Genomic DNA, 26,919 nt, shown 5'->3' with positions numbered 1-26,919 from the left:
CCCTTTCAACCACTTGAATGTTTTCAAGGATAGTCAAATACCCACGTATCCAGATATTTGTGGACGAAAACATAATGGACGAAGAACGGGTTTGAAAGTGTATATCCTTTCATGGATTTGTGTACGATGCACTATAAGAAGATGAACAAGTGCAGAATAAAAAACATCCGTGTAATTACAATAAGCTATAAATTATATAAGAGGCGAAACACATCAATGCAGTAGCATTCCTAATAGTTGTTCACTGATTCTATAAGCTTTTTTAAGAGATTTTTTTTGCATCCTTTTTTATCAACAAATCATTACGAGGTATCTTGAAACATTTCCTTTTAAATGTTTTGAAAAACAACACCTGGATTACCTGGAACAGCGTTTTCAACAATCTTTGCTACGGGTGGAATTCCAACTTGCTTACCAGTAAAGATATCCTTACCAGTTTTAGCGCCGTAGGGGAAAGAAATTGCGCTAAATTCAGCAATCCTCAAAGCCTGTGCAGCCTTTTCAACGTTCTTCGCAGCAACCTTGACGGTGTCAATTTCATTAAATTGCAATTCTCTTTCAAAAACATCTTCTGGCTTTTCGTTAGCTAAACGCTGCTTTAACAAAGAAATGAATGGCATAGCTCTCTTCATTTCCTTAGGTTCAACGTACTCTCTGATCTTTTTATTGTCATTTAACGTTTGTTCAGCAAACATTTTGCGAACAACTTCAACACATTGTGATTGCCATTCTGGGAAAGATTCGGAAATTAATAAAGTCAACTTGACAGGCTTGGAGGCATCAATTTCGGCAGATTTACCCTTCTTCTTCTTTAATGCTTGGCCTTCACCTTCTCTTATACTTCTCTGTAGGTTTCTTAAGTAATCCAACGCAGCTAAAGCACCCTTATCTATTGGTTTAGAAGCACGTGGGAATTTAGCATTTTGTACAGAACCTTGTTTGCCTAAAACTTCGCGATAGATGTATTCCGCGAAATGAGGAACAATTGGAGCCAACAATAAGGCTTGTGTTTCAATATAGCGGTTAATTAAATCTTTATGCATTACACCGCTAGCTTCACGATAGTAGTCTCTAGCAGCTTGGAAATCGAAAAGACCATATTTCAAAGCATTCTTATAATTAGTTAATGTGTATTGCTCATACGTCTTTTCAATCAAAGCGTTCATTTCATGTTCAAATGCAACATCAAAGAAGTCAGTTATTTCCCCAGTCTTCAAATTAGAAGAGTCCTTGATTATTTCTTCTGCCCATTCCTTCAAGTTAAACAATCTTAAAATAGCAGCATTAGCATTAGATTCATCGAAGTTTGCATCTTCAACAGTATCACCAGCATCGGCAAATGCAATACGAGATGCGTCAGCACCGAACTTTTCAACAGTCTGCTCCAAAGTCATGAAATTTCCAGTAGATTTGGACATTTTGGCGTTGTTCAGCATTAAATGACCATTGGCTCTGATACCCTTTGGCCAAAACTTCTTGGGGAACAATGCAACATGAGTGTAGATGAAAAAAGTCAAGTGGTTTGGAATCAAATCCTTACCAGAAATGGAGACATCTAATGGGTAAAAATATTCAAATTCTCTTCTTAACTTTTGCAAAGCGGATAATGGAATCTCGGTATTCTTAACATCATCCGAATGTTGGAAAATGTAATTAAATACTTCGTCAGTCATTTGATCGGCTGAAATTCCTAGCGGCCCGATTTGCTTACCATAGTAATCCTTGAATAATAAATGCGCAATAGTATAGAATGATTGGTAAATAGTGGAGTCTGATAAAGACTCTACCAAGTATTTTTCATCCCAAGGTAATCTAGTACCTAAACCGTAGGTACGACAAACTGCCCAGTTTTTCAACCAATCCAAAACACCTTCAAAGGCGTTTTTGACTTCAGGAGCAAATAATTGCATACCTTCCAAACATTCAATAGCTTGCTTCTTCCAGTTTTCTTCACCATAGTCAACGTACCATTGATCCTCCAAAGAAACAATGCAGTCATCACCAGAACGGGAAATAACTTGAGATTCTGGTTCATTGTAGACGAAAGCTTCACCGGCGGCAATCATATCAGCCTTAACCTTGTTCTTGGCAACTTCAACTTTTTCGCCCTTGTAAGGACCATAGATCATAGTACCCGTGTAGTAATCTTCCTTGTAAGCTATTTTTTTGGCTTCTGCCAATAAGTTCTTATCCTTTGGAGATTGAATTTTCTTTTCCTCAACAATGGCCTTGGCAGTTAAATCACCATACTTTTCAGTACGCATAATTGGAACAATTTCATGGTCAATCCATTCAGGTTTGATTCCGTAATATTCAGGCTTATGCAACAAGTCTTTGGTGGTAATGTAATCATCCGGGGAGTTAGATGGAACACATGTGACCACACCGGTACCCTTGGTGGCAATAACAGTCTCCATGGGCAAAATTCTTAATTCGGGATATACGGATTGTGGAGCATGAATTTTGGTACCAATAAAAGCCTTACCTGGGATAGTAACAACTGGCTTATAAAAGCTCCTCTTTGGTGTTAGTTTCTGATATGACATGTTTTTGAATGCACGTTCAGTAGTAATAAAGTAAGAATCACCAGCATTGAATACACCGTATTGAATTGTTGGAGAAACAAAACAACACGTTTGACCGTACATAGTTTCAGGTCTCAAAGTGGCAGCGACAAAGTAGAACTTTTTGGATTTGTCAATGTCTGAACTTGAATCAATGATCTTTGCAGCATCATCGGCAAATTCCAAAGCTTCAATTTTAACACCAATATACTCTTGTGGTGTGACACCTTCGCCAGATTGTCTATCGTGATCCATACAGGCTTGGCCATCTTTTTCAGAGTAAATTGTGTAACGTTCACCAAATTTGATCTTACCTGCAGCCTTTAACTTGTTCATTTGCCATCTGATGAAAGCATCATAATAAGGATTAGCGTCAGTGGTAACAAAAGAACGTCTCCAGTCGATACGAGAACCCAATGAGCTACAATCGCTTTCACACAGAGGTGGAAAGTAAGTCAACCAATACTTGGCATCAGCAAATTTGATGATATCATCTCTTGAAATACCAAGTTGTAACATAATCTCGAATTGGTATTTACCACGGCCCTTTTTAGCTGCAGCCTTAGATTTCTTGGCTTTGAATTTGGTGACATCTTCATGTTCTTTTTCAACCGGAGTTTCTTCTTGAGTTTCTTCTTCTTCAGCGGGCACATTGTCAAATTTCTCACCAAATAGTTCGGCTTCTCTCTTTAATTTATCAGCACAAGCTAAGATTGGCATACCTGTACAATGGAAACCCAATGGGAACAAAGCCCTCTTACCGTTCATCCTTTCGAAACCAATAGAAAATTCAACCTTAGAAAGAGTGAAACAATGGCCGGCATGCAAAACACCGTTCATGTAAGGATATGCCATAGATGACATGAATTTGGGATACTTGCGGTGCAATTCTTCAGAGTCCATTGTAATGGGCTCATCCTCGATAGAAGGAGCATCTACTTCGAATTGGTGTTCTTCAGCCCATATTTTTTGGTATTTCTTTTCGATAGCGATTAGGGCATCTCTACGTGCCGTATTTTCCAAGACCAAACCAGAAGACATTGTAGGCTGGTTAAAGATTATTCTCTTTTATGTTTTTGACTTAAAAAAAAACAACCGATTACTTTAGAGTTTATAACTTATAATAGTATAATTGTCAGATGTTCATAATGAAAACATGCATGAGGTTTCTTTTTGCTCTTGATTTTCTTTTTTTTTTTTCATGATTTTGCGTGGGTGACTGATTCTTTTTTTTTTCATCTTTGAGGCAAAAGAACCGTTAGCGGCCGAACTTCGTAGCGAGTGAGAGCAGCATTAAGTTGAATTGCCACAAGAGCCGTTCATGAACTAAGGAAGGAGTAAGAGCGTGATCTTATAGACATCAAACTAGAAATGCTATCGGTTGCTGCTTGCCGTAGGATGCATCTTGGAGATAAACTTTTGAGATTGAGGTCAAAATATCGGTTGCCCTTCAACTATCGGGTTTATGGTTTAGCCGCTGAGGTTCCCGAACTAATCCGTCTTCCTACCCTCATATCTGCATTGAAATAAATGATAATTCTACTACTCAGTCTCGGTTGGTTAGCGTTTAGACCCTCTTGCAACTATAATATAATATTTTTGTGGGGGTTCGAACTTCATTGAACTGAGAAAATTCTTCGATAGATATCTTAGAAGGGCTGGAAGCGCTTACTTTTCTTGAATATTTGAAGCAAAGAAGAATCATTACCCGGAGAAACATCAATATTACTGGTAACATAAATGGGCCTGATTGTCTGCAATAGCTATCCAATCCAACTATCAATCACGACTAAAAAGATCATAATTTATAAATAGTGAGTTTTTCTCAATGGATTACGAGGAAATTTTGTTCGGTTTGCAACCGATTCTTAACGCGTCTTCGATAAAGGATGTTCCGATGAATGATGTTTACCTGGAGAGTCTCCTAATCGTTATGGACCAATTGGCTGTCTCGTTGAGAGAGCCAAATAATAGAGACGTTGTCGGTAAAACTGGGCTACTGCTGAATCTGATACGGGTATTAGAGCAAGCACTTGATTGCTGCTTTCACGACACAAATGTCTCAAGTAATGCTAAGGTAGCATTTTACAAGGTCATTTCCGAATTGATTAGATGTGTTGCTAATGCGATAAGTGACAACGACAATAACCGAGAAATTGTCTCTTCTGCGGGAGAAAGAAAGGTTTTAACTTACTATATGGGTGAGATTCTAAAATTGAATCAAATTTTCTCTGGTGATGCCGAGGATAGCTTATTAGATGAATTACAAATGAGGTCCATTGTGCTACTAAGAAACTTTTGCATTGGAAATTTCAAATATTTGGAGATGCTGGCTCCCTTTATTCGAGGCCCATTATTTATTATGCTGAAGACTACACAGCATACCTTTCTGGCATCTTTGGATCAAGTTATCTTGGGATCAGATTTACTAAATGATGTATTAGAAGTTTACTACAGAAGTGTTCAAGTCAGCGATCTATTGTTTTTAAGCCAATATATAAAGAAAATCTCTTCCAATGTACAAGATAAGGAATTACCACCAATCGAAGATGGGACACATGAAGTTCAAAAATTTACTAATCAAGGAAATCATGTCGAGTTGGAGGAAGAGGAAGAAGACATCAACCTCGAATTGCTATCAAATTTATCGACCTGTCTGGAAACCATTGTAGTGAAAGATGAAAAGATAAACTTTACAAGCGAGAAGCGGATTGTAATGGACATGCAAAGAAATCTGCTAACTTCGTTGAACTACTTAGCACCAAAAACTTTCAATAATAAGTTGATTGTCATGAGAAGGCTTGTATCCTGTGCCGCAAACATATCTGCTAATTTAACTAATTCAAACAAAGAAGAGCAGCCATTATGCATCGAAATCATCAAGAGCTCTACAAATGGTTATGCCCTGGCTGCAGCTCTAATTATTCTAAGTAATTCAGTTGGGTCCAAAGCTGACGCTGTCGCATTATCGGAGATCCTTCCTCTTAGTGAATTGATTCAAGTCGGCAGCACATTCAGGGACCCAATGCAATACCAAGGTCTTTTAGATTTACTAAGAAAGCTGCTAAATTTAGAAAATGCTATGTGCTTAGATGCCAAGATTCTTTTCATCTTGTTTCAAACAATGAAAAACTGCCATGAACAGGCTAAATATTTCAAAAATCTGACGCCGCTACTAACAAATTTGCTAAACAAAGTTTTGGCAGTATTACCAAGTTCAAAGCTGCAAAGTTTAATAAGCAACCATCCCACAATCACAAACCTTGTAGCGGAACACGGAACATTGACATCCTGCATTGCGATGGATAAACTACTAGTAGCCAAAAAAATCACTCCCTTGGAGACCTTCATGCCGTTATGGAACTCAATCTTCAAATTCCAAAACCTAGGTCAACCGAAACAGCTGCCGGTCTCAGATTTATTTCACATTACAAAAACAATTGGGATTTATTTGAAAGATTCAAGTATGGCAACCGACGTCAACCCCGTCGAAAATATACTGTTTAAAAACTACGCCCAAAAATTAATTCTGATAATGGAAACCATTCGTTCATTTAGTGAAAACAAAGACAAGGGTAGTGCAAGCTGTTTCAACAACGGGAAATTTATAGCAGGTATGGTACTAAATATAACGGAAGGCATCGAATACTTGACACCGGAAGAGAACGAACTAAAAACGCTCGCCAAGTCGTTCTTTTAAAATCTAAACAAGGCGTAAAACTTTGAACAGGGAAGGATGTTTCATCTGCACATGTACTACGTATATAAGGTCCTAATTCTGTTGACTTAAACAAGCCCGTATCATATCAGGGTGTATGGGTTAGAGATGATGACCTGCAAAGGGAGAATAAAAAAAGTTCATTACAGTATTCATGTCTGCACAAAAGTAATTGGATGAGGCGAACAGACAGCTGTGGCACCATTGAAAGGAAGTTCAGCGGTAAGGTACGTCAAGTGTATAGAGATCTTAGGAAAAGAAAGAATGTATGTTTGCGAAGGGAAAGATACCTGCCAGCTGTTGGGGCCAGTGTCTCTTTTTGTTCAAACTTTGATGGGTATGACAGCAGTATCTGTGCTACTGATCAAGAGAAACTATGAGCATCCGAGAAGGAAAATGATTGTATGGAGTTATGATATCGGAAAACAGATTATCGGTTCATTGGGAATACATTTCTTAAACCTGGGTATCAGCATACTGAAGAGAAGACGGAAGTTACTCCTTTTAGTCACCGCCAATGGCGATGATGATGAGGATCAATGTGATTGGTATTTTCTTAATCTACTCCTGGACACTACTGTTGGGATTCCTATTCTTTGGTTGTCCTTATACGTAATTGAAAGAGCGCTAAAATCCTTACATTTTCAGAATATCGAAAGTGGTAATTATTTCCCATCCAAAAGCATTGGAAATGCCCCTAGGAAACCGTTGCTTTCTGCATTCGTGAAACAGCTGTTTATATTCATTGTAGGGCTAGGCGTGATGAAGTTCTGCGTGTTTTTAATATTGAACTACTTAGAAGAATGGGCATATTGGTTTGCAGATTTCATACTTGGCTGGTCAGACTCTTGGCCAAATGTCCAAGTCTTTCTCGTGATGTTTGTCTTCCCGATCCTACTGAACTGCTTTCAGTACTTTTGTGTCGATAACGTCATCAGGTTACACTCAGAAAGTCTAACACTAACTAATGCCGAAAATTTTGAAACAAGCACATTCCTTGATGACGAAATTCCTGATTTATCGGAAGGCTCGACTTACGCCAATGCTGAAGCACCCAATAAAGACAACATTGCTTTCAGCTATGGTAGCATAATATAATACTTCAGGGATTCGAAAAGCCTACTTTTATCATTTTTTCCTTTCCTTGTTTACCTTTTTCTTAAGAAGGAACATAACGTTTTGATCTTAATTTCAGCAAGCTCAGACTTACAGAAACATAACCGTGTAATAGTACTGCAAGAGCATTCTCAGTTCAGCGTTGAAACTACCATTCACATTCGACCCTGTAACTGTGTGCATCTGCTTTTCCTGTTCTATTTCCGTTTTCTTATTTCTCGGCCGCATTGGAAAGAAAATTCGCGACTCATAATTTGGCATTTCGTGTTGTAGAGATATTTCGTGTTTCAAATAGCCGCAAATAGAGAAAGAACCAAGAATTTTAGATGGCTTAGAGCAGGTGAATGTTGACTTGATCACTGTTATGAGGAGAAAATTATATTTAAAAGACATGAAAGTTGTCTACTAAGTTCCGGTATGGCCATGTACCCTCCTTTTTTGCACACTGGCTAGGTAGGTCACCAACAAATAAACATATATATCAAAATGCTTTTTAAAGTATTGTACAGTCTATTGCTAGTATCTTCCAATCTCGCTTCTGCCTTATATACCAATGAAACTAATAGCTATACACCAGAAACCAAGACGTTATCTCCAACCTACTCTGTTTTGCCTCAGGAAACAACATTAACGTACAGTGATGAGACAACCACCTTCTTCATAACCTCTACCTTTTACTCTACTCATTGGTTCACGTTATCTCGATCAACTGCTAGCGCCAGCACATCTACCACTGACACTCCCACTTTAACTACGTCAACAAATGAATATACCACCACCTATTCAGACACAGACACGACCTACACATCTACTCTAACCTCCACTTACATCATTACTCTCTCCGCAGAATCCATCAATGAAAAGGCTGAACAAGTTTCCACTAGTGTCACAGAAATTGCTTCCACCATAACAGACTCTGATAGCACGTATACTTCCACCTTAACTTCAACTTTGTTAGTCACCTTGCGCAGTTCTCAAACTGCTACGGCTGTGACAGCTTCTCCAACTGGGGATTCTGCCTCGAACGTCGTTGCTCTAGAAAAGTTAGTCTCTGCTGAAAACCAATCCCAAACTGCTAAAACTTCATCCGATGGTGATGTATATTGCATTGCGGCCACTCAGTGGGTCACAGTTACTGCTACGCCAGTCACTCAACTCGTTACTACCACCGCCGAACCTATTGTTAAATATGTTACTATAACTGCTGAGGCCGGTAATATTACAGCTTCTGCTAATAATGGTACCCGAATTTAATGCGAAGTTTGAGATCAGAAAGAAATGCCATGTTTAAGTAAACAGGCAATTATTCACTCCATATGGGGCTACTAGCGCTTTCAGATGGCAATGTAATAGAAAAGACAATAAGGAAAACATTCATATTTTAACTTCGTAAAAGTATAGAAAAAAATAAATACGAGAGTAGCAAGTGTTACTTGAGTATTATTTCTATAAAAAATTTATACCTGTATCATCTTTTTTCAAAGTTAAGAATTATCACAGTTTCTCTAAATGTTCAATAAGTAGTAAGTACGAAAGAATTCGCTTGTACATTTTTTTTTGATTTTTTGCAAATACCCGCGAGCGCCACTGATGGGGCCCCGGGGGAGAAAAGGTCGAGGTTATTTGCAATGAGTATGGATGGAGTGATAACAAAAGCCATGAATACATTTGAATGAGAGATCCATTCAAAAAACAAGAGGAATGATCGGAAATTCATCCACTGCAGTTAAAAAATGAGTCGAAAGATTGAGAAGTTGGATTCTTATGTTTTGAAGAGGCTCAAATCTCAAATATACGCAAGTTCATTAGCATCAGCGGTTAGGGAAATAGTCCAAAATTCTGTAGATGCGCATGCGGCCAATATCAATGTCATGATCGACTTTTCCGACTTGAGTTTTGCGGTTTACGATGATGGTACTGGTGTGAGCCGAAGTGACCTGAATATTCTGGCTAGTCAAAATTATACTTCAAAAATGTGCAAGATGACTGATCTAGCGGCAATAAAGACGTACGGCTACAGAGGCGACGCCCTATATAGCATTTCCAACGTCTCTAAATTATTTATTTGTTCCAAGATCAAAGATTACAACTCTACATGGATGAGAAAATTTCCATCTAAAAGCGTCATGCTAAGTGAGAATACCGAGCCTCCGGTGGATCCTTTTTGGAAAGTCCACTCTTGGAGTCAAAGAGAATCTGGCACTATTGTTGTTGTCGAGGAAATGCTACATAATTTACCGGTTCGGCGCAGCATTTTGAAGGAAGAACCTCTGTTTAAGACCTTCAACACTCTTAAGACGGATATGCTACAGATATTGGTAATGCATCCGATGGTTTCACTTAACGTACGATATACAGAAAAACTAAGAGGCCAGACAGAAGTACTTTTCCGTTCAAGGAATATAACCGAGGGATTAACAAAGCACCAGAAGATGTCTCAAGCATTAAGGAATGTGTTTGGGGCAATAATACCACCAGATATGCTCAAGAAAGTTTCCTTGAAATTTAACGATTATCAAATTGAGGGTATTATATCCAAGATTCCTGTCCGATTGAAAGATCTGCAATTCATATATATCAATGGTAGACGTTATGACGACAACGCGTTCCAAGAATATATCGATTCTTTATTTCGAATGCAGGATTTTGGTAACAATAATTTGAATTTACTTAGAACTAAAAGTGTGGGAAAACCTTATCGATCACACCCTCTTTTCATTCTTGATGTACAATGTCCTCAGACCGTTGATGATCTGTTACAGGATCCTGCCAAGAACGTTATAAAGCCTTCTCATATTCGCACCATTGAACCATTAATTGTCAAGACTGTTCGTTCCTTTTTAATGTTCCAGGGCTACTTATCTCCTGATCAACTGAATGAATCACTGGAAACAGTCAATCATTCACAGACAGTTGCAACATCCACAAGCAGACAAAGCCAAGTAAGCAAATGTGATCGAGTGTTAAACTCAAAAATGAAAGTTGCACGCGTCAATCTGTATCAAGAAAGATCTGCTGTCGGTAAGTTTAAAATAAGTAAAAGCACAATAAACTATGAAAGAATCAAAAAAATAAGACTTGACAGCCAGAAATCAAGTTTGCAGAGCAAGCTCTCTTCTGATCACTATGATGTTGGTATTGGTATCACACGTGACTATGACAATACAGAAAACAGTTTAACGAATTTTTCCATATCCAGATCTGTTCTGGCAGATTATGAAGTGATTAATCAAGTGGATAATAAATTCGTTCTCATACGATGTTCAGACCAATCTGTTTATTATACCCCGATCTTGATTTTAGTTGACCAACATGCTTGTGATGAGAGGATACGCTTAGAAGACTTGCTTCATAATCTATTAACGGACGTATTAACAGAAACTTTCATCACACAAGACTTGACTAATTGCTTCATTGAAATCGATCGTACCGAAGCTGATTTATTCAAGTATTATCAACGCGAATTCAAAAAGTGGGGAATCATCTATGAAACCATCAATGGCACATTAGAGGCGTCCCTTTTGCAAATTAAAACGTTGCCTGAAATATTAGCATCCAAATATAACGGAGATAAGAGCTACTTAAAAATGGTCTTACTGCAACATGCCAATGACTTGAAAGATTTCAAGAAACTTCCAATGAATCTGCCCTATCTGAAAGGTAATATCCCAATTGATAAATTTTATTGGTGGAAGTATTCAAGCTGCGTTCCAACAGTCTTTCACGAAATCCTTAACAGTAAGGCATGTAGGTCAGCAATTATGTTTGGGGATGAACTAAGTCGACAAGAGTGCGTCATTTTAATTGGCAAACTTTCTAAATGTCACAATCCATTCCAATGCGCCCACGGAAGACCTTCTATGGTGCCAATTGCGGAGTTGAAGCAAAAAGAATGTTGATTATGGAGTCAAGGTCCTTATATGCGTTCTAAATTGCGCGGGTATGCGAAAGAGAAGATTACTTCATCACGTTGCCAAAAAAATGGAAAAAATAAAAAATGAAAAATAAAAAAGCAAAAAAGAAATGTGCGGTTCAGTATTATGATAATGTTGCACTGTGTTACATGTACTTCCAGTCCTACAGTTGTAGCTGCTTATCCTTAAACTAATATATACCGTTTATATACGCAAAACAGAATAACTAGAAATTAAAAAATGACCATTGATGAGGACGTGCATGCAATTTCCCCGTACTTCGAGGTCAGGCAAACTGCGTGGGGTGGTAGGGCTTGTTTTAGTAACGGTAATATTCCTAAGGGAACAACAGTCTTGAAAGTTGCTAATTCTACAGGAATATCCATTTCCTATGAATTCAGAAAGGAAGTTTGTCACAATTGCTTCGCATATGATAATGCGAGAACCATGAAGTACAAACTTAATTATGATTGCGTCAAAAATTTGATCCCGCCTGATGCAAATTGCAAGATCAACCCCAAAAAATTTCTAGGCGCCGGACTATGGTTCTGTTCAGAATATTGCAGGAGCTCTTATCTTCAAAAACCGAATATTATTGAACTAGTTGAATGCTATGAACTATTGTTGTGCCATTTTCCAAATATGCTAAAAAGATATAATACTGACATCGAGCAGGAGAATAAACTGAACTCCATCTCAATTTCTGAAAGCATCATACAATCTGCATGGGATGAAATTGAAAGTAATTGGATACCGCGTATCGACCACATGAAACCAACCAAGAAAGTAAGCCAATTACCAGCCATTTCAGAAGATGAGTATTGCTGCATAAGGTTTGTATGTGAAAGTTTGTTCAATCTGAAACACATGGAGCGTCAGTGTATAACATATCGAGCCTTTAACATGCTACAATCAAATGAGCTTAGTAAAATATCAAAATTTCCTGTCTTACTACACTTCCAAAAATTAGTGTTCCAAACACTCTACATTCTGTTGCCTTCACATACGGGTAAAATGCTCACCATACCATTGTTGAGACACATCTTGGGCACAGAATACGGGAATGCATTCGGTCTGTGGCAAGAAGGTGAAGCTGCTGAGAGCAGGGAGTATTTTGGATACTGGGTATTCCCAGAGGCCTCCTACTTCAACCACTCTTGTACTCCTAATGTGACGAAATATCGTAAGGGTAATATAATGCTGTTCAATGTAAATACAGACATCAAGAAGAACGAGCAGATTTGCATAGATTATTCCGGAGTATTGGAACTGCCAACTGTAAAACGTCGGAAGTTTTTGGCCGACAGCTGGTTCTTTGATTGTGCTTGTGAAAGATGTAAGTCAGAATTGCAGCCTGTCCATTAACGCTTCCTCTAATGCAGATTTACTGACGCTCAAACTCGAAGACAAGTTGCCATCTGAGCTATCGCGGTCTGAGTCCTTCTCAAGATCATCTTTAGATAAGTTAGATTCAACGTTCTTCTCATTACTTGACTTTGACTTGTGAATGTTCAAAATTTTAGAAGTTTGCAAATGTTGTAGAGCCTCTTTCGTCACTTCTGCGTCGAGTTCTTCCGAAGTCTCCCTTTTCGTACCCGGTGGGCTTGTCGGTACATTTGTTAAAATACCATCGTTTAAAGTAGGCATATAATTATGTAACACATCAAACATCCCTTCATTTACTTGAACATTTGAAAACTTCTCAAGATCCCTTTTCTTATCTAATTGTATCTGTAAAAGCTCTAAATGTTTGGCAAACAGCTTATACGTCCTCTTTCTTAGAAAAAATTCCGGTGTTTCAAGTATTTTTGACAGGTTTTGCCAATCTATTTGGTCTTGTGCATAATTCAAATTCGATACCATTGCCCAGAGTTGACCCTCCTTTGTACCATTCCACTCAAATTTTGGAGGATCTGCGAACCCCTCTGGTCTTTTACCTTTAATCTTGACATAAACAACTGTATTTTTACTATTCATGGCCACGAAAGTCTCAATAGTCACTTCTATTTCTTCTTGTTGATTTATTTACGCCCATTTATCATATGTGATAACCTTCTCAATTTTGGCGCGTCTCCAAAATAATGTTCCAGAAAGAAAAAGGAAAGTCCTAAGCTCTAGGGTACGATTCAATTGCACTGAAAACAAGCGAGTTGCTAAACAAGTACGACGCCTCGAATCGAACTGAAATAAAATGTCAGAAAATGTCGCAGGAGCATAACGACCCAGCAGGAAGCGATACGCTTAGTTCATTTTCTAAAACGGGTTCAGAGTATCTTAGAATTCAACTCAATAATTATGACTATTATATGTCGAAACCTACCTCATTGGATCCTTCGCATGGTGAAAGTCTGCCCCTTAACCAGTTTTCTCAGGTTCCAACTATTCGTGTGTTTGGCGCTCTATCCACCGGCCACCAAGTATTGTGCCACGTCCATGGTATTTTACCGTATATATTCATCAAGTATGACGGCTACATATCTGACACAAGTACATTGAGACACCAAAGGTGCGCTCAAGTACATAAAATACTAGAACGGAGGATCAAAGCTTCCTTCAAAAAAGGAAATGATGATAAACAGGATTCAAATAGCGACAAACTCGGAAATCTCACTTATGTCGCCAATGTGTCTGTGGTAAAGGGTATACCATTCTACGGTTACCATGTCGGCTGGATGTTGTTTTACAAAATTTCTTTGCTCAACCCATCCTGCGTAAATAGGCTTTCTGAATTAATCAGAGATGGTAAACTTTTTGACAAAAAGTCTGAAACATATGAATCACATATTCCTTACTTGCTGCAGTGGACTGCTGACTTCAATTTGTTTGGTTGCTCATGGATAAACGTGGACAAGTGCTATTTCCGCTCACCAGTTCTGAACAATGTACTAGGTATTGATAAGATGACACTCAATGATGAACTTCAGTTATTGTTAGACCAGTATTGTTATTTACACAACGACATACTTAGTAGAAAGGATTTTCCGCGAATTGGAAATGGGTTGATTGAATTGGATATATTACCACAGTTCATCAGAAATAGAGACAAATTAATTCATAGGGATTTGCATCACAATTTTTTGGAGAAGTTGAGAGACACCTCTGACATACTTGTAAAACCGTATGTATCTTCAACTAAGGAAATGGTAAATGAACTAACCATTCAACGAAGGGCATTATCATTGGAAGAGTATGAGGTAGCCCCAGAAATGAACCGTCTCGTAAGTGATCACAAGTGGCAGTCTTCTCGGGAGCTTGAAGCATTCTATAAAAAAGCGGAACATAAGTTAAGCACCTTTGATGGCCAAGTACCGAACTTTGAAAATTTTGTGGATGAAAATCAGAGATTTGCAGACATTAAAACACCATACAAGGCGTTAACACAACTGTGGCCCAAGCTTCCTCAGGCCGAAATATCCAATACTAATATAGACAACAAAAAGAAAGAGGAGCAACTTAGCTTTTTATTCACGGAATACGAGACGTTGGGTTTTGAAAAGGACGAGGAAGATTTGCAAGAATACGCTAATAAACCCGGGTCCCCTGCATCTTCAACAGAGGGTCTAGAGACTTCAAAACATACAATGACATCCTTGGATAATCGAAGGAAAGCTCAGAATAAAACAAAATATTCAATGGACTGTGCTCTAACGCAAAACATGGCAAGAAAAAGGAAATTTACATTATCTTCTTCCACCAACAGGGTGTCTCAACTGTCCAGAAAAAGGAAGAAAATTACTACTGCGGGTTTATGTTACGGAGAAAACTCCTTTGTTTATCAAGGGCCTCCCTTTTCTTATCGAGATATTCTTGATGAACTGCAGGCAGAAGGGTTTCCAAAAATGGAGTACAAAGATCCTTTCTTTTCAAACCCAGTTGATTTAGAAGATAAACCTTATGCATATGCAGGGAAAAGGTTTGAGATAAGCTCTACACATATATCGGCTAGAATACCAGTGCAATTCGAAGGAGAACTCGTATCCGTTTATGATAAACCCGCTTTTGATATGTTCTCCTCGTGGAAGTACCTAGTCAGGCCACCTGGATATAACGCAGTAGCAAGATGGTACAAAGGAGAGATATCTGCGACGAAGAAAAACAATGAGTCCCAGATAGCTATGCAAACACCTCGTAGTAAATTTTTCTACAAGTTTGCTAGTGACACGTCAGTTAATCGAAAAAGGAAAAAAGGGGTAGTTCACGATTCTCTAACACATTTGACGCTTGAAATTCACGTAAACACCAGAGGCGACAAAAATCCAGATCCTGCAATAGATGAAGTCTGCATGATTATATGGTGTCTTGAAGAGGAAACCTTTCCTCTAGATCTAGATATCGCCTACGAAGGGATTATGATTGTTCACAAAGATTTCAAGGATAGTATATTCCCCTCTCAAATTCAACGATGTGTTGACAACATTCCAGTCATGTTTTATGAGACCGAGTATGATATGTTCGAAGCCTTAACCGATTTAGTATTACTGTTTGATCCTGATATTCTTTCCGGTTTTGAAATACACAATTTTTCTTGGGGTTATATAATTGAAAGGTGTCAAAAAATACATCAATTCGACATTGTCAACGAACTTGCCAGAGTTAAGTATCAATTCAAGAGCAAAAGATCAGATACGTGGGGATATACTCAATCTTCAGGAATCTCAGTAACAGGAAGACATATAATCAATGTATGGAGAGCATTACGATCTGACGTAAATTTAGCACAATATACCATTGAAAGTACTGCATTTAATCTCCTACATAAACGCTTGCCACATTTTTCATATAGATCACTAACAGACATGTGGAACTCTAAAAACAGCTCAACGAAAATGAGAACCGTGATATATTATTGGTTATCAAGAGCCCGGATAAATGTACAACTATTAAGAAAGCAAGATTACATTGCTCGAAATATTGAGCAGGCAAGATTAATTGGTATCGATTTTCATTCTGTATATTACAGAGGGTCACAATTCAAAGTTGAATCTTTTTTAATTAGAATTTGCAAGTCTGAAAGTTTTATTCTTCTTTCTCCAGGAAAGAAAGATGTTCGCAAACAAAAGGCTCTTGAATGTGTCCCTTTAGTTATGGAGCCAGAATCCGCTTTTTACAAAAGTCCTCTTGTAGTTTTGGATTTCCAATCATTATACCCGTCCATTATGATTGGATATAATTATTGCTATTCAACAATGTTAGGAAGAGTAAGAGAAATAAGCCTAATGGACAATCAAATTGGGGTGTCGAAGTTTTCATTGCCAAGAAATATTTTGACTTTACTAAAAGATGATGTTAGCATCGCTCCAAATGGTGTCATTTATGCCAAAACTTCTGTTAGAAAATCAACCTTATCAAAAATGTTGACAGATATTTTAGATGTTAGAGTAATGATAAAAAATACAATGAACGAAATAGGTGATGATAACAGTAGCCTAAAGAGGTTTTTGAATAACAAGCAACTGGCACTCAAACTTTTGGCTAACGTTACTTACGGCTATACATCAGCCTCATTTTCTGGGAGAATGCCGTGCTCTGATTTGGCTGATAGCATTGTGCAGACAGGTAGAGAAACTTTAGAGAAAGCAATAGATATTATTGAGAAAGATGACACTTGGAGTGCCAAAGTTGTTTATGGTGACACCGATAGTTTGTTTGTATATTTGCCTGGAAAGACTGCCAATGAAGCTTTTGCTATTGGTCATGCTATGGCAGAAAGAGTAACCCAAAACAATCCAAAACCGGTATCATTGAAGTTCGAAAAAGTATACCATCCTTCCATACTAGTTAGCAAAAAAAGGTACGTTGGATTTTCTTATGAAAGCCCTTCCCAAAACCTTCCATTTTTTGATGCCAAGGGTATTGAAACAGTTAGAAGAGACGGCATTCCAGCACAGCAGAAAATCGTTGAAAAATGCATACGGTTACTCTTTCAAACTAAAGATCTTTCAAAAATAAAGAAATATCTTCATGGAGAATTTATCAAAATTCAATCAGGCAAGGTATCTACCCAAGATTTTTGCTTTGCCAAAGAGGTTAAGCTAGGAGCATATAAAAGTGAGAAAACCGCTCCTGCAGGGGCAGTGGTGGCAAAAAGAAAGATAAATAAAGACTACAGAGCAGAACCTCAATACAAGGAGCGTGTGCCTTATCTGGTTGTTAAGGGTAAGAAAGGACAAATTCTTAGGGAAAGATGTGTATCGCCCGAAGAATTTTTCGAAAATGAGGACTTGGAATTGGATTCTGAATACTATATAAACAAGACCCTGATCCCTCCGCTCGATAGATTGTTTAACTTGATTGGAATAAGTATTGGTACCTGGACGCAGGAAGTGTTAATATCTAAGAAAAGCAGTACGACTGGGAAGAAAGGAGAAAAACTAGTGAAAGTAGGAACTTCTTTAACGTGCTGTAATTGTGGGGAGGAGCTGACTAAACCACATTCAGTACAACTTTGCGATGACTGTTTGGTAAGAAAAAACTTCACAACATCATCGCTTCTCATACAGAAATTGAAGAGGCAGAAGGAATACGAAACCTTAAAGACGGTATGTAGAACATGCAGTTACCGTTACACCTCTGATGCGGGCATTGAAAATGACCATATAGCTAACGAATGCAATTCCTATGACTGTCCGATATTTTACTCCCGTGTTAAAACAGCGAAGTATTTAAAAGATAACCAAACCGTCCAGAGAGAAAAGGTATTAGCATCTTTAAATGATTGGTGACTTCGGCAGAGATATGTATTACAAAATGATGAATAGTGAATTATTTCTATGTACAAGGAGAAACTTAATTTGGTTCCTCACGTTGGAGAAGACGGTATTTATAATATGCAAAAAATGTGGTCAATAAAGCTGTGATTGAAATGAAAAATGTTTTACGAGGAGTAGATGACCCTTTAGGGACCCTTCTCTCATCTGAAAATTGATGGCTACTTTGAAAAACCATTACTTTACTATTATCGTACAGGTTCCCTATGCATTCCCAACCCTTTAACTCAATGTCATTGATCCGGTTCAAAACTCTCTCTGGCGGATACCCAGAGGAATTAATGACACCAAATAAATCTGTGAAGTTGATGTTGAATACACCATAGTCAAAGTTGTTTGATATAATTATGTCCTTATTGTCTTCCAATGAATGTAACAGTATGTTGTTTCCCTCAGGGACTTTGTTAGCGGTACTAATTTTCTTTGCCCCTTTGGTCAGATTGAGAAATATGCCTATTCCGTTTTGAAAACGTTTCCATAAGCGGCTAGGTCTCCTTTTAAATAAGATACTTCCCGCTGTCAATGGTACTGTTTCGGAGAAGGATTCTGTGTTCCATTCAAAAGTGCGAGTTTGACTTTTCTTTTGTTTATTAATGGCCCTTTTTAGATGTGCCCTCTTCTCAATATTTTGCAGATACCCTTTTAAAGATTTCAAATCGATATCTACATGGTTATGTTGTGAAGCGCCCACACTTTCTTCATTTTTCTGTAGATAAAGCGATATTTTTCTGTAAATTTCTTCATGGTCGTTCGTATCTAAGTTCAAAGAGTGTAGAAGTTCCTCAATATGCGCCTTCCCGCTAGGATGAAGATCAATATTCTGCAATTTCTGACTTTGTAGTTTTACCCTCTCTTTTTTCTCCTGCGATGATATGTCCCGAGGAATAGCGACATTGACAGGACCTGACACCAAATTCATGCCTTTAAATATGTCTTCATCTGTTAATCGCTGTGTTAGCAATGATTTATTAAGGAGGAGCACTTTAGCTTGAAGTGAATTCTCAAGGTTTTTCTTGCATCCTCCTTTAAGCACACTAACCAAACGTGTTATTAAATTGACCTCCATCGAAGAAAAGTTAACGTTGCCTTTACCTATAGCGGATTGATATATTACGTGTCTGAAGGCTTTAATACGTGCTGATTTCGGGGCCTTAGAATCAAACACACTGGGCTCATTCCGTCCAGCAAATTTTGCACCGCCATGTCTTCCCTGAGACACAGTTCGTATCCAGTGTACGTCCATGTTGAGTGCCGAGCATTTTGTTGCTCTTACCAGCACAGTTGTAGACAGCGTTCTCATTTTATACCGATACATATGCTACCTTCCTTCTTTATGGTGAATGCACAGCTTATGCGGCCAACACTAAGAAGAAACCAAAAAACCGAAAGTCCAGCCTGATCTCAACCACAAATGAATATACTCACACCTGCAAGAACAAGAAATCTAGTCGCACCTGCATGCAATAACGGGCTTTTAGAACGTTGAATAATAAGCCTTTAAAATCTCATTATGATCTTTTATTTCTTGTTACCCGTCTACGCTTTTTTTTTCAGAAGAAAATTTCAATAAGAATTAAATTGAGCAAGTGAAAAGAAAAAATGATTAATCGTTGGAGACACTTCATACTCCAGTAAGTAAAGGGAAAACTGGATCAATAAGGCATTTTTATCGCTTTTAGCAGCAGAAAAATGAGCGGCTTTCACAATGTGGGAAACATTAATATGATGGCTCAACAGCAGATGCAACAAAATAGGGTGAAAGTCTGTATCAGGAACTGGCAGAATGCTACCATGAATGATTTGATAAATTTTTTGAGTAGGAATGCTCGGGTAGCTATTCTCGAAGCTCGTGTGGAAGGAGCACTAGTTGTTGGATATGTAAGCTCAAAAAGTGAAGCTGAATCACTAATGAAGTGGAACGGTGTCCGTTTTGCTGGCAGCAATTTGAAGTTTGAACTACTGGACGGTAATGGAGGTTCTGCGGGAACTTCAGATACCATTTCGTTCTTGCGAGGGGTGCTACTCAAGAGATATGATCCCCAGGCAAAATTATTGAATTTAGGGGCATTGCATTCAGACCCCGAATTAATTCAAAAGGGTGTCTTCAGTTCCATATCAACACAATCTAAGATGTTCCCAGCAATGATGAAGCTAGCTTCTACTGAAAAAAGTTTGGTAGTGGAAAGTGTGAATCTTGCTGACAACCAACTAAAGGACATCTCCGCAATTTCCACATTGGCTCAAACATTTCCCAACTTGAAGAATCTTTGTCTGGCCAACAACCAGATTTTCAGATTCAGATCATTAGAGATCTGGAAGAACAAATTCAAAGAGTTAAGAGAGCTTTTAATGACCAATAACCCCATAACCACTGATAAATTGTACCGCACTGAAATGTTAAGGTTATTTCCAAAGTTGGTAGTACTTGACAATGTGATTGTAAGGGACGAAGTGAAATTGCAAAGTGTTTATGCACTACCCATGAAAATCCAACAGTTTTTTTTTGAAAACGATGCATTAGGGCAATCATCCACTGATTTTGCAACCAACTTTCTAAATTTATGGGACAACAACAGAGAACAGTTGTTAAATTTGTACACGGCGCAATCTCAATTTTCCGTTTCCGTGGATTCTACCATCCCTCCTTCTACAGTAGCAGAATCGGATCAAACCCCAGCATTTGGTTATTACATGTCATCTTCACGTAACATTTCTAAAGTATCGAGTGAAAAGTCCATCCAACAAAGACTATCAATCGGACAAGAATCCGTCAACAACATATTTAAGACTTTACCAAGAACAAAACATCATTTACAAGACCAACCCACTGAATACTCCATGGAAACAATCAGTTATCCTCAGATAAACGGGTTCATCATTACGTTGCACGGGTTTTTTGAAGAGACTGGCAAACCTGAACTTGAAGCCAATAAAAAAACGGGAAAAAGTAACTATCAAAAGAATAGAAGATACAATCACGGTTACAATTCCACTTCAAATAACAAATTATCCAAAAAATCCTTTGATAGAACCTGGGTAATTGTTCCGATGAACAACAGTGTCATAATTGCATCTGACCTACTAACCGTAAGAGCGTATTCCACGGGCGCCTGGAAAAATGCATCTCTCGAAATACCACAACCACCACAACAACAATCTTCAGTACTACCACAGGCTGCAAGCATGAACCCAAACATAACGACACCGCCTCCACCGCAGCCCTCGCTGGTACCTGGGGGGATGGGCATGCCCGGGGTGCCCCAGGGACCAATGGCCATGGCTCCTACTCTACAACTACCACCGGATGTTCAATCGCGGTTGAATCCAGTGCAACTTGAGCTTCTGAATAAACTGCATTTGGAAACGAAATTAAATGCAGAATACACGTTCATGTTGGCCGAGCAAAGTAATTGGAACTATGAAATCGCCATAAAGGGGTTTCAGGGTAGTATGAACGGTATTCCCAGGGAGGCCTTTGTACAATTTTAGGAATACTGTTTTTCGTTTCCGCCAAACTACGTTATAAAATCACATGGTTCAAGCTATCGTTCCGTTCCAAATAGCGCCCTATTTTGTACCAATTCATAGAAAACTTATTATTTCTATACAACCGTAATATAGAAGATTTCTCGAAAAAACAATAAATAAATATATGTACATACATATATATATATACATATATATATATACATATATATATATATTATCGTCACCATGTGTTTTCTCCCTCATTTTTTCTGTGTGCTATTAATAAATACTGCGCAAGACCAACAATCATGCGTTGACGCCCGGCTCCGGAATCAAAGTGCCAATGCAAGGATACTTGTTTTCGAAATGTTCTTGCCACTCATCCAGCGCATCCATCTGTTCCCTTGTTAGGTCATTCAAGGGGTCGAGAGGCTGGTCCCAATCTCTGACGACCTCCAGATCAAAGGAGTTGAGTGCAAGGCCACGCGAGGCATCGTGGCCTGCAAAGTTAGTATATGGTCCGCTGGGCCCGTAAAACTGCCTCCCCCTTGTACAATCGTAGACTTTGCCCCTAATAGCAATAAATATTTTTTCATCGTCGTGGCCATTGAACTTGGACAGCGTCCTCGGAAAGAAATTTCCCGCCACCACTGGTTCGTTGGATTTGTTCGAGTCGTTCGTGTTTGAGCCTCCGGACCCTGTGAGGCCGGTTGGGTCCTCACTTGTTTTCACGCCCCCAAATAGCAAGTTTTTAATGAAGGACATTTGTTTCCTGTATCCTTACGATATGTATGGTCGAGAGTATACTGCGGCCTTATTGCAATATATGACACACTTGTTTAAGATTACTGTGGCAAGAGGCGATGATGATAGATGGACTCGTTCTTGTATATATCAGTCTGGAAACATCGAGCATAACACAATACGATTCAACAAAAAACGGGAAAAGGCACACATGTCTTGTCGTTAAGGAGCCAAAAGACGCCGGCACTGCGGCCTTCTTAATTCCGACAGAAAAGGAACAAAAGCGAAGGAACGAAAAAAAAAAAAGGATAGACAGCCGAAAGGAAAGGTAAAAGGAAGTTTTCTCATTTAAGTGACTGCTCAGTTATGTACATCAAATAAGACGGCATAAAATTTCAATAAATCTGATTTCCTCAGCTGCTATTGGCCAGCCAACGAATTCACCGTGGTGCGCACCAGGCCATTTGATCTGTCCTGCATATCTGTCGCATGGACCAGCCTCGCCGCTAATGCGCTTTTTCTCAGTATACGCGCCTAAAGGACAGAAAAAGATCTAGTCTTTCATAGATCCGAATCTCGAAGACTTATCGTTTAGCCGCTCAGTCTTTTCTTGCCGCTCTGCTGTTCTTGACACCTAGCCGGCTCCGTTTCTGTTTCCGTTTCCGCCTGGAATTGCCGACCTCATATTCAAGAACCAGTCTGCTGTTTCTGAAACAGTTCAGTTCAGAATAAGAATGGAGTCGCAAAACTACTGGTAAGAGCCAACTGATGGTTGGGAATACTCAGCACTATTTAAGCGGGGCGTAAAATTGCAGTAGAATTCTTGTCCGTAGTACTTAGGTACATACAACAGTCGAGTTCGATTGGTCTGATGAGCAGCTCGCTGGGTGGAAAATCATCTTCCTAGCCACCCATGATAGCAAGTCGTTTGCCCGGGTGTGACTTTGGTCTTTGGACCAGGCTTCCCTCACCGGATGCGCTATGATTGAGCATCTGATAGCATGCGCACGAATGTTACCCTAAAGGAGGACATTGGCAGTACGTCAGGGATTTGTCCATACCGCTCAAAAATTTCTGGCGCCAATGGATATTTGTTGAACAAGCTCTCGGACCCTTATTCCAATGGAAGAATCGTCGAATACGGCGGGTTCATTGAGAACGGCGCCCGCTTCCCTCTGGAGGTAGTTAGTTAGACTTCATTCAGTTTACTGGACGGGCCAATCGGCTACGGTATGCTTTTCATCTCCAACGCAGGTTTGGTTGACCGTTTGCGAAAGGGCCTGTTATTGAATAAACACGACAGAAGCACCCTTAACACTTTACTGCAGCATGCTATTCAGGTCGCCCAATTTATGACATTTGATCAGGTTGGAATAAGGTCTTAAACCATACACAAAATCCAGATATATACATATATATATATATTTTATAACCATGATTCAAAGAAGGAAAGTGTAGGTTTTTTCATCGCTTAAAGTAGTCATAGGAACGCTCAAGCCAAATAATTCCTTCCCTGCCCATATTGGGCAATTCCTTCATCTTCGCGCGTTGCGTAAAGGGAATATTAGAATGACTTTTTCATGCTTGCAAGCCCATTGACGTAGATCCAACGCAAATAAAACCAGCCAAGGCAGGAGACTCTCGATAGCTGCAATAAAGGTGATTCGATCGTGGATAGTCTTCCCATAGCTGCCATTTTTTCAGTTCATAGCATTTCCTTTTTTTTCACTTTTCCTTTAGATGAGTTATTTCCTTCGAACATCTGCGAGCTTGATGAGAAGTGTTCTCGTTCAAAATGGAGGAAACACATGTCTACGAATCACTACACAGTTGCATGATATCCCAATACAGATCCGATTCAGCGGGGTTCGTCACGTTGGTGGCAACCATGGAGGGAGGCAACAGCATATAAACACTGCGCCGATAGAATTCACTCCAAATTTTGGATATGGTGATAGAGCCCCTAGTTGCGACAAAAAAGTAAGAGCTACTGCCATAAAGACCCTAAGATGCACAGACGACATTTCCAATTTATCTGGAAGTGGAACACCTGCCGATCCAAGTGCGCAATTGCCATTCAGGGTCAAACTTGTGGACCCAGGGGAAAGAAAATCGAGGAGATCATCCCATGCAACCAGCCAAGCGCTGGATTTCAAGACTTTAAAGAAGAAAATAATCATCCCATATCTACAATTAACCAAGCCCCGACTCACCATTCTGGTAATGCTCAGCGCTATCTGTTCTTACGCCCTGTCCCCATATCCAGCTTCGATCAGTGAGCTGCTGTGTCTGACAATTGGAACCACGTTGTGTTCTGGCTCTGCAAATGCTATAAATATGGGTAGAGAACCGGATTTTGACAGGCAGATGGTAAGAACTCAGGCGAGACCGGTTGTGAGAGGTGATGTTACTCCCACCCAGGCATTCGAGTTTGCCGCGCTTATCGGGACACTGGGTGTCTCTGCCTTATACTTCGGTGTTAATCCTACTGTTGCTGTTCTTGGTGCTTCCAATATTGCGTTATATGGCTGGGCCTATACGTCTATGAAAAGGAAGCATATCATCAATACATGGCTAGGTGCCCTGGTCGGAACAATTCCTCCGCTTATGGGATGGGCAGCTGCAAGTCCTCTTTCACACCCGGGGTCTTGGTGCCTTGCCGGGCTCTTGTTTGCTTGGCAATTCCCGCACTTTAATACTTTAAGTCATAACATTCGAAATGAATACAAAAATGCTGGATATGTTATGACTGCTTGGAAAAATCCGCTTTTGAATGCCCGTGTCTCATTGAGGTATTCCATGCTAATGTTTCCCCTTTGTTTTGGGTTGTCCTACTTCAACATTACAGATTGGTATTATCAAATAGATGCCGGACTTATAAATGCATGGTTAACGTTTTGGGCATTTAAGTTTTATTGGCAACAAAGAATAAATTACTCCGCAAAGACATTGAAAGATAACGTTAAGTTTAACAAAGGCTTGAGTGTAGCCAACATATATGCGAGGAAAACGTTTATGGCCAGTGTACTACATCTACCGGCAATTTTAATACTTGCTATTATACATAAGAAGGGTCGCTGGGATTGGATCTATCCTGGCGAGGCAAAGCGACCACAGGAACGCTTTTAGCATCAGTACAGTGAGATGAAAAGACAATGTTTTAAGAGGAAATCATTACTCTTGTAAATAATATATTTAAACCCTTTTCCATGGTTAAGAATGATGGATGTACATATACATATATTTTATTTTTTGAGGGAAAAAACGCATGACATGTTTACTATTACAACAAAAGTCTGTGCCAAATTTTGAATACACTTTCAGGTTGTTTTATGCTTTTATATATACAGGTCAATTATAACTATATTTTTTACTTGGACAGAGAGGATGGGAAGAATAATATAACAGAACAAAAATTAAAACAAAACACATTTTCTTGGGCCCGTTTATTCTGTTTTTTGATTTTCTAAAAATTCAAAAACTCTGGCCCCTATAGCTTCCATATCCTCTTCAGTCAATTTTGCTATCTCTCTCTGAGCAAACTGCTCCTTTTCCTTTAAATAGCTTTTCTTAACATCCGTCAGAGGCATTTGAGGCGCCACCAGCTTAGCTATATCTTTCGCTGTCAGAGTGCCCCTTTTATATTTGGAATGAGGATTACGAAGACTTGGTATTGCCCTCTTTGGAATGGGACTTCTCACTATAGAATCGACCCAAAAGGTTTGTTCTCTGGCAATTGCAGGATCTGTGGCTAGATCTGTCTGTACATCAATTGGATCTGGTTTAGGCCATGGAATGATCAAATCTGGTTGGCCTTTCACACATCTGTATGGCATTACCTTTTTGTAGTCTTCATCATAGTAGGAACCATTAAAAGAAACTTCCCTTACCGCCACCGTTCTTGTTTTTCCTGGCGCTTTTTCATCGTCAATATCAGCAACCAACCTTAAATCCTTTCCTAAAATTGAAACCGGGATTGTGATCATGTGAGAGGTCTGACCTTCAAGCCAAAATTGCTTAGGAACAGGAACAGTCTTGGTAGGCCCATTTTCGTCCAATATAAACGCATTTGTTCTTTTATCAAATGATTTAATTACAGCAATACTCCCCTTAGAAGTTCCACTCATTACTACCACCCTGTCTCCAGGTAAATATTTCCATTCCTTTTCACTCTTAAAACTGGTCTCCTCATCTACTTCCCTCAAATCTGTTTTCATGAACTCGGGAGTAGACTTCTTAATGAATTTTTCACTATGAGGAAGAAAATTCTTGGGTCGATTTCCTAGCCTTTTCATGACACGCGACCCTACGTTGGATAAATGTTGATAGTTTCCCGACATAACGAGTTGTTGGTTCTTGTGGTTAGCGATATTCCTGGCTTACTAGTTGCCTTTCGTGGATAGCCCTTAATTAATGGTTATAGAAGCTGTATTCTCGAGTTTAACATGTCGTTTTTCGGTATCAATTCTCAACCGGGTATTTTGCAGTAAAGAAAAAATGGGAAGACGTTAAAAGCCATAGAACAAGAGGGAACCACACCTGCGGCCGTAAGTCCCTGCCTTCAGACTACTGATATAACTGTGCAAAGCCAGTATATGCTGCGACATATTTTTATGCTGTACTCTATT

At 39.1% G+C, this 26,919-nt stretch overlaps 13 protein-coding genes across 13 annotated transcripts; 8 read left to right on the top strand and 5 right to left on the bottom strand.

The window, feature by feature from the left end:
• Window positions 1-329: 329 nt before the first annotated feature.
• On the bottom strand, window positions 330-3,605 carry CDC60 (leucine--tRNA ligase CDC60; the record flags this gene model as incomplete). Its single annotated transcript, XM_056231689.1, has 1 exon — window positions 330-3,605. One exon carries the CDS (start codon window positions 3,603-3,605, stop codon window positions 330-332), a length of 3,276 nt encoding a protein of 1,091 aa, XP_056085483.1.
• A 787-nt stretch (window positions 3,606-4,392) lies between these two features.
• BEM4 (Bem4p) lies at window positions 4,393-6,264 on the top strand (the record flags this gene model as incomplete). Its single annotated transcript, XM_056231688.1, has 1 exon — window positions 4,393-6,264. The coding sequence occupies one exon, from the start codon at window positions 4,393-4,395 to the stop codon at window positions 6,262-6,264; it is 1,872 nt and encodes a 623-aa protein (XP_056085482.1).
• A 282-nt stretch (window positions 6,265-6,546) lies between these two features.
• Window positions 6,547-7,380, top strand: SKDI16G1140 (uncharacterized protein; the record flags this gene model as incomplete). Its single annotated transcript, XM_056231687.1, has 1 exon — window positions 6,547-7,380. The coding sequence occupies one exon, from the start codon at window positions 6,547-6,549 to the stop codon at window positions 7,378-7,380; it is 834 nt and encodes a 277-aa protein (XP_056085481.1).
• Window positions 7,381-7,884: 504 nt separating this feature from the next.
• SVS1 (Svs1p) lies at window positions 7,885-8,652 on the top strand (the record flags this gene model as incomplete). Its single annotated transcript, XM_056231686.1, has 1 exon — window positions 7,885-8,652. One exon carries the CDS (start codon window positions 7,885-7,887, stop codon window positions 8,650-8,652), a length of 768 nt encoding a protein of 255 aa, XP_056085480.1.
• A 479-nt stretch (window positions 8,653-9,131) lies between these two features.
• On the top strand, window positions 9,132-11,297 carry MLH3 (mismatch repair protein MLH3; the record flags this gene model as incomplete). The annotated part of the gene is made up of 1 exon (XM_056231685.1): window positions 9,132-11,297. One exon carries the CDS (start codon window positions 9,132-9,134, stop codon window positions 11,295-11,297), a length of 2,166 nt encoding a protein of 721 aa, XP_056085479.1.
• A 255-nt stretch (window positions 11,298-11,552) lies between these two features.
• SET6 (Set6p) lies at window positions 11,553-12,677 on the top strand (the record flags this gene model as incomplete). Its single annotated transcript, XM_056231684.1, has 1 exon — window positions 11,553-12,677. The coding sequence occupies one exon, from the start codon at window positions 11,553-11,555 to the stop codon at window positions 12,675-12,677; it is 1,125 nt and encodes a 374-aa protein (XP_056085478.1).
• ATG29 (Atg29p) lies at window positions 12,654-13,289 on the bottom strand (the record flags this gene model as incomplete). Its single annotated transcript, XM_056231683.1, has 1 exon — window positions 12,654-13,289. The coding sequence occupies one exon, from the start codon at window positions 13,287-13,289 to the stop codon at window positions 12,654-12,656; it is 636 nt and encodes a 211-aa protein (XP_056085477.1).
• Window positions 13,290-13,513: 224 nt separating this feature from the next.
• REV3 (DNA-directed DNA polymerase) lies at window positions 13,514-18,034 on the top strand (the record flags this gene model as incomplete). Its single annotated transcript, XM_056231682.1, has 1 exon — window positions 13,514-18,034. The coding sequence occupies one exon, from the start codon at window positions 13,514-13,516 to the stop codon at window positions 18,032-18,034; it is 4,521 nt and encodes a 1,506-aa protein (XP_056085476.1).
• Window positions 18,035-18,098: 64 nt separating this feature from the next.
• On the bottom strand, window positions 18,099-19,394 carry MRX4 (Mrx4p; the record flags this gene model as incomplete). The annotated part of the gene is made up of 1 exon (XM_056231680.1): window positions 18,099-19,394. One exon carries the CDS (start codon window positions 19,392-19,394, stop codon window positions 18,099-18,101), a length of 1,296 nt encoding a protein of 431 aa, XP_056085475.1.
• Window positions 19,395-19,768: 374 nt separating this feature from the next.
• MEX67 (Mex67p) lies at window positions 19,769-21,568 on the top strand (the record flags this gene model as incomplete). Its single annotated transcript, XM_056231679.1, has 1 exon — window positions 19,769-21,568. The coding sequence occupies one exon, from the start codon at window positions 19,769-19,771 to the stop codon at window positions 21,566-21,568; it is 1,800 nt and encodes a 599-aa protein (XP_056085474.1).
• A 285-nt stretch (window positions 21,569-21,853) lies between these two features.
• DAP1 (Dap1p) lies at window positions 21,854-22,312 on the bottom strand (the record flags this gene model as incomplete). Its single annotated transcript, XM_056231678.1, has 1 exon — window positions 21,854-22,312. One exon carries the CDS (start codon window positions 22,310-22,312, stop codon window positions 21,854-21,856), a length of 459 nt encoding a protein of 152 aa, XP_056085473.1.
• A 1,719-nt stretch (window positions 22,313-24,031) lies between these two features.
• On the top strand, window positions 24,032-25,420 carry COX10 (protoheme IX farnesyltransferase; the record flags this gene model as incomplete). Its single annotated transcript, XM_056231677.1, has 1 exon — window positions 24,032-25,420. One exon carries the CDS (start codon window positions 24,032-24,034, stop codon window positions 25,418-25,420), a length of 1,389 nt encoding a protein of 462 aa, XP_056085472.1.
• A 317-nt stretch (window positions 25,421-25,737) lies between these two features.
• MRPL40 (mitochondrial 54S ribosomal protein uL24m) lies at window positions 25,738-26,631 on the bottom strand (the record flags this gene model as incomplete). Its single annotated transcript, XM_056231676.1, has 1 exon — window positions 25,738-26,631. The coding sequence occupies one exon, from the start codon at window positions 26,629-26,631 to the stop codon at window positions 25,738-25,740; it is 894 nt and encodes a 297-aa protein (XP_056085471.1).
• Between the last annotated feature and the right edge of the window lie 288 nt (window positions 26,632-26,919).

Source organism: Saccharomyces kudriavzevii, assembly GCF_947243775.1.
Source record: "Saccharomyces kudriavzevii IFO 1802 strain IFO1802 genome assembly, chromosome: 16".
Lineage (NCBI taxonomy): Eukaryota > Fungi > Ascomycota > Saccharomycetes > Saccharomycetales > Saccharomycetaceae > Saccharomyces > Saccharomyces kudriavzevii.
This window is presented reverse-complemented; position numbering and strand designations above follow the sequence as displayed.